Source organism: Podarcis pityusensis (genome assembly GCF_964106645.2).
Source record: "Podarcis pityusensis genome assembly, chromosome: 17".
NCBI lineage: Eukaryota > Metazoa > Chordata > Lepidosauria > Squamata > Lacertidae > Podarcis > Podarcis pityusensis.
The window spans coordinates 34551594-34566302 of NC_138042.1; the positions used below are offsets into that span (position 1 = coordinate 34551594).

The window sequence follows — 14709 nt, forward strand, 5'->3', positions numbered from 1 at the left end:
TGTTGAAGTGTTAGGCACATCAGTTTGTCAAGTTTCAGTTGCTCAGTAGCCAATACTTCGCAACTGTTCTTTGATGTCATAGGAAGCATCACTCCCAGAACTGCCACATTTTAACCTGAAGATACTGCACATAGTTTGGTCAAAAATACCTTCACAACCCTATACTTTAATCTGTTTCCTTGTATTTACAGGAAGAGGAAGAAGACTACCACTGGAAAACTGTACACGAGTGACAAGGATAGGCAAAAGCCAACTCATCTATGAACATTTCAGAAAGCCCACAATAGGCTGTGCAGTAAACTCAGAAAATAATGCATCTCCTTCATTTTCTGGAGGCCTACAGAACTGGAACAGCTCTATAGTTGAAACCCAAATGAAGCCCAAATCTACTGGAAGGTGGGATTCCCCACATAAAGAAACAAAGGAAATTAATCTTCATTGTTCCCCTGATCTGGATGTCAGCAGAAATGTTAAAAGTGCCCATATTAAAAACTCTTCTTTGAAAACTCATCCTGAAGTTTCTCCTGCCTGTGATACCGGCTCAAGTACTGTAATTACTTCAAAACTGATTAAGGATCCAAGGTTAAAAAAAAGGGAACAAGTCCTAGAGAAGCAAAATGGAGAAGCAATCTTGGAGAAGCAATCTTCACAGTGTGAGAATGAGCTGGACTATAACTTGGAAATGAAAGTATCTGCTACTCTAAGCATGCCATATCCTGTAACTGAGAATTTTCTTCTTAACTCCAAGAATGCAGTTGGTCAGAAGCAATATATGGAGAAAACATATTGGGAAGAAAATTTGGAAGGGACTATATTGCCATCTGTGTTAAACAGAAATAAAGATTCCCCAGTGAATGGTGAGCAAGGGTTAAGTAATGTCAACAAAAACATTTTGGGTTCTCAGAATACTGATACAGATCACTGTTTGAAAACCTATGTAGGTGATAGTTCTTTAAAATCAAAGGTCTGCAAAACTGATAATTCAGACAGAACCCTTATGGAAGATGTAAGAGGAGAAAAAGGAACAAGACATTCAAAATTGCCCTCTTTAGACCTAAATCCTTCTAAAACATTGATTAATGAATGGACATTTCCAGACCAAAATCCAGAAAGTGCAGCATTTGGCAATTATAAGATGGATAATAGAGGAGAAATGGAGAGCCAATTACAAGAAGATGATGCTTACATTTCTGAAATGCATTGCTCAACCAATTTGGATACAAAATGTGCTCAAAACAATTTTACTTCATCAGAGGAAGAACAGAATGATAGTGCTAACAGTTGTAGTCTCCAAGATTACACATTACAGTCTGAAGTTTGTAAAAAACTGCATATTTCTGAAAATGTCATGGGAGAAGTCTGGGATGAAGATCTCAGTGAGCAGTCTATAGAGAATCAAATGGATGCAGAGAATTTTGAACAAAATGGGTGCCATGCAGTGATAGAATTTGAAAAATTCAATAAGATTGAAGCACCTGTAATCATTAATAAACCAATATATACAGCATGTGAAGTAGCAAACAGCTCAGTAGGTGAAAAAGACTGCTGTACTATAGAGAAAGTAAAGGATAATTCTATCGGAGAGAGAATCGTGCATCAATCCCCAGCTTCCTGTGGAAGTGACGCAGTAATGAGAAATTTTAATGGAAATAGTGTGTGTCTTCCTGAGTCAGTTTCATTGGATAAAAATATTTTTAGAGATAGCAAAGAATGTCTTCTTTCCTCAGGAATATTTGTTGATGAACAAAGGAACTGTAAAACAAACACCACAGCAAATACCAGTGATTTTGATCAAATTTACACAAGCGAGTTAGAAGAAAAAGGTAAAAGAGATACCCCTACAATGCAGATGCCTTCCTCAACAGAAAGTTCAGCAGAGGAAACATCAGAAAAAGAAGATTCTGTCGAGGAGGACTGGATAAGTGATATGAAATGCTGTATGGAGACTTCAATGACGCCTGAAATTTTGGATTCAGAAAGCTCAGATTCTGACTTTAACTTCAGTGGTCAAGGTAGAGGCTCAACAACAGAAGCAAAGCTGATAAACAATAGCAAAGAAAAATGTGAAGACCTGCATAACCAAGCATTTCTAACTAAAGGTACAGACATGGTGACTTATCAAGAAAAACATTGTACTGCCTCTGTGATAAGTACCTCTGTTCCTGTACCTTTGGAGAATATAAAGGATATAGAATTTAAAAAATTTCAATCTCAGTCTGAGATTTCAGGTCTTTCAAGTGCAAATTTTGAAGAGTTGAACAGTAATTCCTCTTGTGAAGATGATAGTCTAGAAGTATTTGAACAGGATTTAGAGGTAAAATGCAATGACCAGAACCTGAACATTGTTAGTGACTTTGAAAATACATTAGGAGAGTGTAAAAAATGTATCTCTACATCACAGAAGTCATGTAAAAATGGAAACTATTGGGAGAAAAAGGATGTGTATCATTATTTACAAGAGCGTATGGATTGGGATAGTCTCTTAGAAAAACCTAGTCGGAGTACAAAGGTTTCTGGAAAGCCCTCTGTGGAAGAGAATAAAAATGATTCGGAAGAAAAACCTGAATTGTTTGTATGTCCTGACCTGCAGATTACAATCACCAACATAATTCAGCCAAAACTGAATTCCCCTCATAGCTCTTTCAGAATGAAGACAGATATGGGGAAATGTTCAGGACATAAAAAGGATATGAAATGGTTGCAGGAGAAAAATACCAAACATCACAGAAGGAAAGAACAGAACAATTCAGAAGAGAAGTATATATTTTCTTCATCGTCCAAGGGACAAGTTGAAACATTTGTGCAGTCTGAAGAGTATATTAAGAGTGTTTTGAATACTCTTAACACCCAAGCATTGTTATGTAAAAACAAACATCTTTCTCAAAAAATAGATGGAGCAATGTTTCACTTAAGAAAAGCACATCGAAGGGTTCAGAAATCTTTAAAAATATTAGCAAAAGCTGGAAGGAAAAAATCAAGTGAATCATCAAAATCATGTGAAGTCCTACAGTGTGGATCCTCATCTAGCTGCGTTTCAGATATGCCTTGTAGCTGTGATAACATGAGAAATGCAAAACTAACTAAACTTCAAACAGCCTCCGAGAAATCTATCTTAGATACCATGGAATTGAAAAGTACAAAGCCAAGCAGTGACAAACACATTATGAGCAATGAGCAGAAGATTCATTTAAATGTCATCTCTGGATATAATACCCAAGAAAATGTAAGTACCAGCATGGTAAGCACAGAGCACGACATCAGCTCTGAAGTTAATAGATGTACAAGCAAAGATAGTGCAAAACATTTGAATACAGCTGTTGAGAAAAAGGAGTCATGTGTCAATCGAGAAGACAAAAGAAAAGATGAAAGGACTTGTGACTCTGATATCAAGGCAAGTGCAATTAAACTTGCCATGCCAGTTCAAGCGGCATTAGAATCTTCTGCAAAAGTGAACATTTTAAAACCAGATAATATTTCCATAAGGCTGGAAAATGTTTTTTCTGATGAAAATGAAGCTCTGGAAATAGCCCCAGCACCGCAAATAAAGATAGGTTTGAGTGCCAAAGCTTCATCCAATGATTACGAACTGTCTCCTGTGTCCTTGGAAAACAACTGTTTTTCAAATGAACCTTTTAATAACTGCAGAGACCTCAGTCATGACATCAAACATCCAGAAGTAGGAGTTGAACAAAAATCCCTTAATTTTATCATTAAAATATCACAGATCTTGAGAAAGGCAGATGAAACCACATCTTTGAATGTATTACTTGAACAACTTATATTTTGCAGAAGCGTTCTTCCCTCCTTTGTTAGAGCTTTTGAAAAAAAGCAGGAATGCTCTTCTGAACATGTCTTGGTTTCGAGGGAGATACTTGAGAGTACTGAAAGAAAGATGCAGGCTATTAATAAATTGAAACCTTCTGCTATAGAATCCCTGATTGAACTACAGATTATAATGGAAACCATTGAATTCATTGAAAATAAGAAGAGACTTATAGAAGGTGTACCAACCTTCCGAAGCTTGCTTTGGTATGATGATTCACTGTGTAGTGAGTTGTTTGGTGGGCAATCAGGTTACCAACAACAATCAAATTTCTATCCTGCTTTTCAGAGAAGACTAGAATACAATGCTCTTAATGAGTTACAAACCCATCACAAACAATTAGTGGATGCCTTTAATAACACAAGATGGGAACATAATTCTTACTATTCCTTCTTGAAGTTGAGGCGAGAAATAGAGGAATGTGAACAAGCAATGAAAAGCAATTACAATTTCTCTGATTTTTTCCTTTCTGTCCCATATGTTTGTGGAGCTAACTTTGGAGATACTCTTGATGACTTAGAACATGCAAGAAAAAATACAGTAGATTTAATAAGCAAATCTAAAACTCCTGGCATTAATCTGAGGGCAGAAAAGGAAGAGCATCTTTGGGTCATAATGGATATTATTGCTACAAAGGTAGAATTCATAAAAACCTGTGAAGATGTGAATATAAAAGCATCACTGTTTGGACTTGAGCACATATTTTTTGATGCTGCTAAAAGTCTTGCTTGGACAGAAAAAGTTAAGTTTATAAATGGAGATTTTAAAGGTGAGGAAAGACAAGCAATCAAAATAAATGAAGCTGACCTATCTAAGCTCTATGAGACTTATCAGCTTATGATAGAGGAGTTTGGAAGAAGAAACTTCAACGGTGCTGTTGAAGAACAGACTTTCAAGAAATCTTCAGTGGACTCTAGTAATTGTGAAATGGCAAGCAAGCAACAAGAGGCAAATTATTGTATTACAAAGTCCCTTATTGTACGCCAGGATATTGGTTGTATTGGTGAAATATTAGGTGAAGCGCAGTCTTCAGATACTGAGAGATTACAACAGCTCTTGTGCAGATGTACAGAGCATATGGAAATGTTGAAACAGTATTTTCAGATTTTACAGGAAGAGAGTGACAGTGTTTTGATCACAAAAGAAAATGTGCTGGGATTCTTGAAAAATGGTGGCATAAATCCTGTCATTTTGAAACCAGAAGCTGTTGAGGTGTATGCTGAAATGACAATGGTATATGAAACAGTTCTTTTTCTCCAAAACTCAATAGCAAGAAGAGTAGATAAACCAAGATTTCGAAGTTTATTATGGTTTGATACATCACTTACACCTGAACTTTTAAGATGTCAAGAAAAAATGGCTTCCTTCTCTTACCGGAAAGGCAACCTTATAAAAATTATAGACTCTTCCATCTCTGAACTTCAGAATGAGTGGAAAGCTATTCATGGCTTTTCAAAAAATTTGAATTGCTCGTATGCACTTCATCTTTTCTCAAGGGAGCTTAAAGAACTTTCAGAAACTAAAAACGTGCTACAAACATCGAAGTCCTTCAGTTCTATGTGCGTCAACTTGGTACCATATACTGTAAGTTTAAACTATGGAAGTACTGTGTCTGAACTAGAATACAACTACAATCAGTTTTCTTCACTTCTTGACAAATTGATGATGTGTGAAAGGAAGGATTTAGGAAAAATGGCCCACATTATGAAAATAATGAAGACTATTGAGCATATGAAGTTTATCTGTTCTAAACAGGAAAAATCACCTTTGCCGCTGGTTATATATCAAATGGTTAAAAACTGGAGAAAATCTTGCGAGTTGAAAAGACAAGGTCTGGATACCACTGAGGAACATAGCACCAAGCACAGTATGTGCAGCAGTGGCCCACCAGCTTCCCAGGCCTCAGATTCCCAGTCTCAACACAAAAGACCTGCCAGTATTGTTTCAGAAGATGGTTCCAGTTCATCTGATGAGATGAGTGATCCCTCGCGTACAAAAAAGATAAAGGTAAAACCACTTGGCTCAACACTTTTGCTTTTAAAGAACGATATAGTGACAATGATACATACTTTTATTTGGTTCTAAATATATTTAATGTATTATTTTTGTTCACAAATGTGGTGATAGAATTCTTCAAAAATACTGCAAGCATTACACATGGCTACTAGTCACAATGTATGTATATTGCCCAGCATTTGCAATGTTGCTTAGAAACACTGCCTCTAATATTGGAAATTGTATTGTGGCGACTAGTGACCACTTATGTCTTATTAAGTTTTTTATGGGAAGATGGGTAGTATTAGTGGCATTCCAGGAACATTAAGGGCACATTAAATTACTGACTATTTCAAATAGGGATGTTGCAAATATTCAAACTGAGCTTGCCAAAAATGTAGGATTGATGGGAGCAGGGCTGTCCCAGCCTTCCCCACTGCCCAACACCAAAACTCCTTGTTGGGGCATGGAAAGGATGTAGAAAGTGGCAAACAATCCTCAGGTCCTGCAGGATTATCTTTTCCCACAAAGGACTGGGACTACTGCAGTCTCATTCCTCATGAGAAAAGATGTTATGCTAAGGTATCAAAAGTGCCCTCTGCTGCCTGCCTGCTTTCCATGTTCAGCCCAACCCAAGGTATATTATTAGACACCTGGAATGATGCAAATCATCCTTTGTATCTTTCTGAGTACATTCCAGGTCTTTGTGAGGATTTAAATAGAACAGTCTCAAAGAGGTCAAGCCTTTGGAAACATTTAGTCTGAATCTGTCTAAAAGTAATCCATAAACATCATCATCATCATAGGCCATGGCATCATTCAGAAAAATAACAAAAGGAAAAACAGCAATAACCATAAAAAGAAAAGGTAATCACATAGTGAATGAGTTTTGGTCTAGGCTCACCTGGATAGTAGAAGTGTGCATGGACACGAAAGCTCATACCAGTAACAAACTTGGTCACTAAGGTGCTACTGGAAGGATCTTTTTTATCTGGTTAGTAGAGCATTGGATCAATGTTGTGTAAGGCCACCATAAGGAACATTATTACGGTTTTGTAAAACCAAATAAGAAAATAATCTGGTGTTACAAACTAGCCCACATACTATTGCAGTTATGGAGGTTTGAAGAGGTTTCCCCCCCCAATAATAATCCTCCTGCCTTTAATTGTATGATTAATATACAATTAAACGCTTGTATCTGAAGATTCTATTAAGAAGGGAAATGTTTTTCCTCCCCCCTTTATTAAAGATTTTCTTGGGTTATAAAAGTACATGCATCTCTATTTTCAGATCATAAAGTCCTTTTTCGGATCAGTTATATTCGATGTGAGAAATTGATGTTGTATATAGTATAAGGTGGGGGGAGGAGGGCGTTAGTAAACTTTACTTCTTTTACATAGTGTATGTGCAAGGCTAAGAAGGGAAATATATGCACAACTGGAATTGGCAAGGAAATTTACATCAGTGGTACCATTACTTCTAATTAAGAAGTTTTGTTTTGCAGAACTGAAATAGAGAATATAATAATTTCTTTGTTTGTTTCATAAAAATAATACACCACTTGTAGAAAGAAGAAAACAACCCTCAAAGTGATTTGTAAAATCAATAACTGTGTTTCCCAGACTTGGGTCTCCAGCTGTTTTTGGACTACAAATCCCATCATCCCTATCTAGCAGGGCCAGTGGTAAGGAATGATGGGAACAGAGTCTCATGATCCAATCTGAAGTCTTGTCCAACAGCACAAAACGCTTTCCCATTGTTTTTACAATTTTATAGAACTTACAGAAAAGTGTTAAAAGAATTAATGTGCATAGTACACTTACATCGGTTTGTTTTCCTATTTTAATTTATTAGATTGCTGATTCACTGATGACAGCCACAGAAAAGATAAACGAAGATGAAAATAGCAGGAATTTAAGGTATAAATAGTAAAACAGTAACAAAATACCAGTGCCTAGTGGACCTATTTGAAACGTGTTACTTCCATAACTTTTCATACAAATTTTGTGGATCAGGCCCTTCTTAGTGTTAGAACTTTATTTAGAGGATTTCTGTCGCACTGTTCAACCAAAAAGGCTCCCAGGCCTTTCATGCTATCAGCTGGAACTATATCGCGTATGTTTGTAATCGCCACTTGCAACGACAGCTTTCTAAGCCATCAATCAATATACGGAACTCTGGAAATTATCCTTTATATTATATTGCTAGATTGTTTAATTCCATCTGTCTACCTTATTTCTATGAGTTATACTTTTTATGTTTAGATTATTTTATTTTTTATTCTGTTTTGGTTTGTACTTGTATTTTGAAAACCCAATAAAAAACTACTTATTTATTGAATTTATAAACCGCCCTATATCCGATGGTCTCAGGGCACTTCACAGAACAAAACCAGAATATAAAACCACAAAATATATAATCAAAATAAAAGCAACAACCCAATAAGCGCCCCCCAAACCTCACCTTTTAAAAGGGGATAGGATTTTAAAAAACAAAATGCCACCGGAAAGGCCACCAGGGTGGCTTTCATAGAAACAATTAAACTAAGACAGTTATTGTCCCCAGGCTTAAAATCTAAAAGACCAACCACAAAAGGAAAGTGGGATAGGTAGGAGGAGGGGGTGAAGGGAAGCAAACTCAGATACTGCACCTTAAAGTTAAATAGTACTTTTTTTAAAATAAAAAGCAGCTGGGATGGAAACAGTTCAGGGACAGGTCTTTCAGAGGTGAGGGAAAGTCCCTGTTTCTCATCTCTCCTACTGTGGCAGGGTACTGTAATGGCTGATTCTAGAAGACAGTATTTGGCATATAATGTGCACATATCTAAAAAGACTTCTAATTAATGTTGTTTGATACACATTTAGAACAGAATGTAAGCAGAGAGGTGGACATGAAATGCAGATGAGTATAGACAGTGGTAATTAAATTATTAACAGTGGCAATTCACAAAAATAGTTGTGTTGCTGATATGACATCCTGGCATTGGAAAGCCAACTAATGCATGCCTTACAGACAGTACATGTACGTACTGTCTCCCCACATGAACCCTGTGCCATCACAGATTTGTTTCAAAGGGTTGAGGGAAATGCCAGAACAGATTTAGGGGGTACACACTGAGAGAAAAGAAAGTTCCTTTGCACAGTAAAAAGTCTTGCATTGATAGAACAAATGGGTTGATTTCTCCCTGCATTTTTGATGTGCCATATTTTTTTTAACCAGCTGCCGAAGTAGCCTTTCACGTGAAATTACTTGTGGACCTTGGTTAAAATAAACTCCATTATCCACCTTTATACAGCCAAGTTGTTCATTTGAATATCATCAGATAGATCTGGTCAAGAAACAGCCTCCCTTGTTCTTTAAAAGTCATCTCTTCATAAAACGTAACCTGAGAAAACATTACTTATCTCTGAGGATTCATGTGTTTTTCTTGAAAGAAATTTCATTCTTGAACAGTCAGATAGATAACTTGAATTTTAAACAAAATATTCACATTTTTGTTTCTGTTCTCCTATTACATGATTTGTGTGCTCTTGTATGGAAGAAACTTGTCTGTGGGAAGGTCTGCTGAACAGTATTAGATCCTCACGAAATCTAAAGTTGATGAAACATACTTTTGAGAGGTCTTTAGCCTGTCTTGTTTTTGCTTTTTACTTCTATAAATTCTATTAAATGCCTTTTAAAACGTTTCCCTTATTTGGAGGTAGACATTCCCTACACCCTTTGAGGGATTAAGATTGCTCATTTGGGCAGTAGACATAACATTTGAATATTCTGCGCACATAGGCCAATAAGTTTCTCTCACGTACACCTTGAGTAAATTGTTCAAGGTCATTAAAAAGAGATTGTGAAGAGCTCCAAAAAGCCCCCTCCAAACTGAGTGAAAGATCAGTAAAATTGCAAATGCAATTGAATGTAAACAATTGTAAAGCGATAGATGTTGGGGGGACGACCCTTTATTTCACATTTACACTGGCAGTGACAAATCAGGAACAAGAACTTGAGGTTGACACAGTATGTAGCAGCAGCAAAAAAGTTAAATTCTATGATAGGGATCATTAAGAAAGGAATTAAAACTGCTGATAATGTGATATGATATATGATGTGATGTGATGTGATGTGATGTGATGTGATGTGATGTGATGTGATTATACAAATCTGGTGTGACCACTTTTGGAGTACTGTGTACTGTACTGTTCTTTTCTGGTCACCTCACCTCACCTCAAAAAGCATATTGTAGAGTTGGGGAAGGTTCAGAAAAGTGCAACCCAAATCACCAAAGGGATGGAGCAACTCCCCTATGAAGAAAGGCTGCAGTATTTGGGGCTTTTTAGTTTGAGAAAAGGGGAGTAAGAGGTTATATGATGGAAGCTTTTAAAATTCCGGCATGGAGAAATTGGATAGAGAAAAGTTTTTCTGTCTTGTACACAACACTAGAATTCATGGATATCTAATGAAGCTCTGTGTTTGAAAATTCAGGACAGATCAAAGACATTTATTCTCTATGTAGTATGTTCACTCCCACAGGAGGCAGTGATGGCTACTAGATTGTTTGGTTTTAAAAGGGAATCAGACAAATTCATGGAGAAGAGGGCTATGAAAGGCTACTAGCCATGATAGCTTTGCCTCCACAGTTGGAGGCACCAATCCTTCTGAATACCAGTTGCTGGAAACCACAGGAGGGGAGAGTGCTTTTATGCTCAAATCTTACTTGCTGGTTTCCCACAGACTTCTAATTGGCCACTGTGTGCATAGGATGCTGGACTAGATTGGCCATTGGTTTGAGCCAGCTGGCTTTTCCATGTTTTTATCAAGCTAACACACATTTTTATTTGATTATGATAACCCATGCCCGGATCATTTGATGAATCTAGTAACCCACAAGATTAGCTACCCACACCTTTTCTTTTCCATTATTCACACTTAAGACAGCTGGAGAATAGTGATGCTGTGTTTCCACCTTGAAATGTTAGTTTTGAAACAAAATATATTACAAGATTATACAAATAGGGACCAAGCAAATGTTTGGAAATAAATACATAAACAATATATGTTTTTGTGCATTGAATAAATTCAGATCAGGTCCGAATTCTAATAGAACATTGATATTCTTGTTTTTCAAAAATCACACAAAAAAGTTTGATCTTTGTTTTGCAGAGTGAGTGGAAAATATAATTTCCCCAAAGAGAAAGAACTACAGTTAAGCATTTCAACATACAATATGTGGAATAAAAAACCTGGCAATTTGAGAGAGACAGCACCAATCTCACCTGCACAGTTAAAAGATTTGAAAATTGCTTATCCCTGTGAAAGCATTCAATCTTCACCAGATGACTCAGAACCAAAGTTCATTTGTTCAAACACATTAGCTGGTCAGCAGAATCTAGCAGATCTAAAAGATTTCAACAAGAGCGGCTGGAATGCAAAAGACCATGACCAAGAATATATTGCATCCCACAATGAGGGAGGTGAAAGTCTTTCTTTACCTTCAGTGACAGTTGAGTTATTACAACAATCTCCTGAAAACTCTCCTACTAGAGATGATGCTAATTCTCTGTTGGGTACGCTAAATGAGCACCATAACTTAAAATCAGATGTCCTGAGAGATGCTTCACATTTAATGCCTGAATGTAGCACAGCTTTGAGTTCACCTCTAAAATCTGATCGAAACGAAGGGGAATGTGGACAGGAAAAAAATGTGACCCCCAACTGCACAACCCCATATAATTTAGATTCCACAGTGATGACAGAACTAAATAAAGCCATGGAATTGGAGCATTTGCAGATGGAACCATCGTACAGTGAAAATAACAAAACTAAATTTTCACCTTTAAATCAAAATGAACATATTGAGGAAACCTCTCAGTTGCAGAGTTCTCCTGTGCATATTTATGGTGCAGTTTATCCTTATTACTCTTGGTACTTATATCAAAATCATTGCAATACTCACTCAGTAACTCAGACATACCAGGAATTAAATTCCTGTGAAATGAATCCCCTGACACATGGCATGTCCACAACTACAAGCATAGTGTATAACACAGAGTCTAGTATGTTTTGTTCACAGACTTTTAGTCATTTCAGTGTTGGAGAATCACAAAGGTTTAACTTAGCCCAAACCTATCCAATGTATGGTTATTTCAGTTCCGCCGTGGCCTTTCCATATAGCAATTGGCAACAGCCATCATGGTATACAGAAAATCAGCCTTGGACCCAAGTTGCTTTTCCGTATCCTTCCAATAACGGCTCAGAAGATTATGTAGGAACTACATAATAGGAACTACATACATACAGTAGGAACTAAAGCAATTTTTAAAATGAGCGTGTGTGTTTTTTTAAAGTGGTATTTAGTTGCCCACTAGTATGTGTGTAGTAAAAATCTAGTAAGATCAACATGATACATTTGACATGAGTCAGATGCTTAAAATACCCTTTTGTGAATCAACAACCATGTCCAGCAAGTAATATGGAGCCAGTGCAATGCATGCATGGTTCTGGGGGGCATTTCCCATGTGAACCAGCCCTTGGAGGCATGTTGAACACCATAGCTGTTATTTTATCGTATTCTTTTAGCTTTCATTCCTTTAAAAGCAGTCCTGAACTAGACCTTGGACTAATGTATCCTAGGAGAGTGGTTTAAGAATTTTTTTAAAGCCCTGAAGGAAATAAACTTTATTTGAAAGTTAACAGACTGGTCCTGTACTGGTTCATCATTTATAATTCAGGCAGAAACTTGTGCTGTTATAGTAAGCATAGCATCCAGAAATGAAACACCCATAGATGCCCCACATGTTATTTATTGCCAGTATTGTGAAGGCATAACTGCTGAATCTGCCCTTTGGATGTTATGCAAGTAATTATAGATGTCGCTGCACTTTACAGCAGAGCAAAGGATTGTGATGTTACATATGGAACAAAGGCCAATACAGTGGTACCTCAGGTTAAGAACATACGCTTCAGGTTACACACTCCTCTAACCCAGAAATAGTGCTTCAGGTTAAGAACTTTGCTTCAGGTTGAGAACAGAAATCATTCTCCAGTGGCGCAGCCACAGCAGGAGGCCCCATTAGCTAAAGTGGTGCATCAGGTTAAGAACAGGTTAAGAACAGTTTCAGGTTAAGTATGGACCTCTGGAACAAATTACGTACTTAACCCGAGGTACCACTGTACATTCATTATAATGGTTAAAGGTATAAATCCGGTTTTTCTTTATTTTCAGCTGCCTGACAGTAGGCCTCTTTCTATTCTTGGTTGATTCATGAATCATTTGCATAGAAATTTTTTGTCCCTTCTTTTTTTACTTGATTAAAATACTTATTTAAATTTGATATTAATAACTTAAAGGCTGTTGCCTTGCCTTTTCAACCAAAATTAAAACTTAAGAAAAAGCCAAATCTGAATCTTTATAACTTAATACTGGGCAGTTTATTTGGAACACAATTCTGCACAGTTTTACACAATCTAAATCGGGGTACAGGTGAAATTAGTAAAGCATAATAGAAATACTTAGACTCAAGTCACATTTTATTTCAGTGGGATATTTCATTTGTGATTCTGTTCCTGTGAAGCATCTCGCAAGTGATTTCACAATGCACTCTTATACACACACTGAACTTTGACGATGACACAATCCTTGTGTGAAAACAGCAGGTAAAATGGGTGAGCAGAGGTATAATTTCTCTAGAGTAGTTGCTTACTGTAGTAGACATGTTTTTTGGTGAGCATGGACTTTGATGAACAGCTGTATCATGTAGCTGTGTCATAACATTAACCCAGATAAGATCGGGACTGGTAGCTACACTGGACTTGCCGCAGTTCCTCTGCAGTACTACCACTTTTTGGAAGAGACATGGGTTCATCTCTGCATTCCTCAAGAAAAATGATCAGCCATATCTGTGTGGAAAAGAGAGGTTAACTGCACTCAGCACTGTAACAGAAAGCCAGACTAGGGCTGTTAAAATCTGTGCTAATTCCACAGAAAGTATTTTTTAAAATCCAGAAGACTGCAGCCTGTATTCATGATTTGGGGCATGACATTAGATAGCTGTTGACACTGTGGGACCTGATGTTTAATTCTGCGAACCGCCCTGAGATCTTTTGATGAAGGGTGGTATATAAATTAAACCAAACAGTCTTTTGCAGTGATTGCACCTTTTCTGGGATATGTGCTGACTTGCATTTGCATGGGCCTAACTTTGGTGCAGACCCCACAGCCAGCACAATTGCTCCTGAGCTGTATACCTCATTCAGTGCTGAAGGGGCTCCTAAAACAGTTAAAAGCAGTGCTTTAAAAAAAAAAAAAGCACACATTAAAATCATAGAACGTTATTAGAAACCGTGGCTCTACAACTTAAAATTTCAGGACATTTAAAAGGCCGGAGTAAGTAATAAATTCACTGAATGTTCCTGAGAGTTGGTTTCAGGGAAGTCTTGGGACATGGGAAGAAGGATTTCAAATATGAAGCACCACCATAAAAATAAAAAAGTCCAACTTGTTAAAAATCAAGCTTAACATTATTTGTCAGTTCCCTGGACGATGAAAGAAAAAGTGCTTGTAGTGGGCTCCTTCCCCAAACTGCACTCTTCAGGCTGTGGCGGACCAACAATTTTGGGGCCCCAAAGCTTGAATGGCCATGGGGGGGGGGCATCTTCAATGGGGTTCTTCCATGTCAGATCACCACAGTTAAAAAATAAAATACATTTCAGATTTTGCTTAAAACTGCCGTACTGCCGCACTCCACCTTCACAACATCTGTGCTCCTGACTCAAACTTCAGGGTTGTTGAAATACAACAACAAAACCCCATTTGAGTTGTGTGACTCAAATTGGGTCTACCAGACCCCCCCCAAAAAAACGCACTAAAGCCGCTTGTGGGGGCCCTCGGGGATTAGAGG

At 37.3% G+C, this 14709-nt stretch overlaps 1 protein-coding gene across 1 annotated transcript in view; it reads left to right on the plus strand.

Moving 5' to 3' along the window:
• The window catches only part of TEX15 (testis expressed 15, meiosis and synapsis associated), a 31606-nt gene extending 19104 nt beyond the window's left edge, over window positions 1-12502 (plus strand). The window contains exons 7-9 of the mRNA XM_080987592.1: window positions 192-5830; window positions 7673-7737; window positions 10973-12502. Of these exons, the coding sequence (XP_080843718.1) occupies window positions 192-5830; window positions 7673-7737; window positions 10973-12089 (6821 nt within the window). The 3' untranslated portion in view covers window positions 12090-12502. The remainder of the gene's footprint in view (window positions 1-191; window positions 5831-7672; window positions 7738-10972) is intronic.
• The last annotated feature ends 2207 nt before the right edge of the window (window positions 12503-14709 follow it).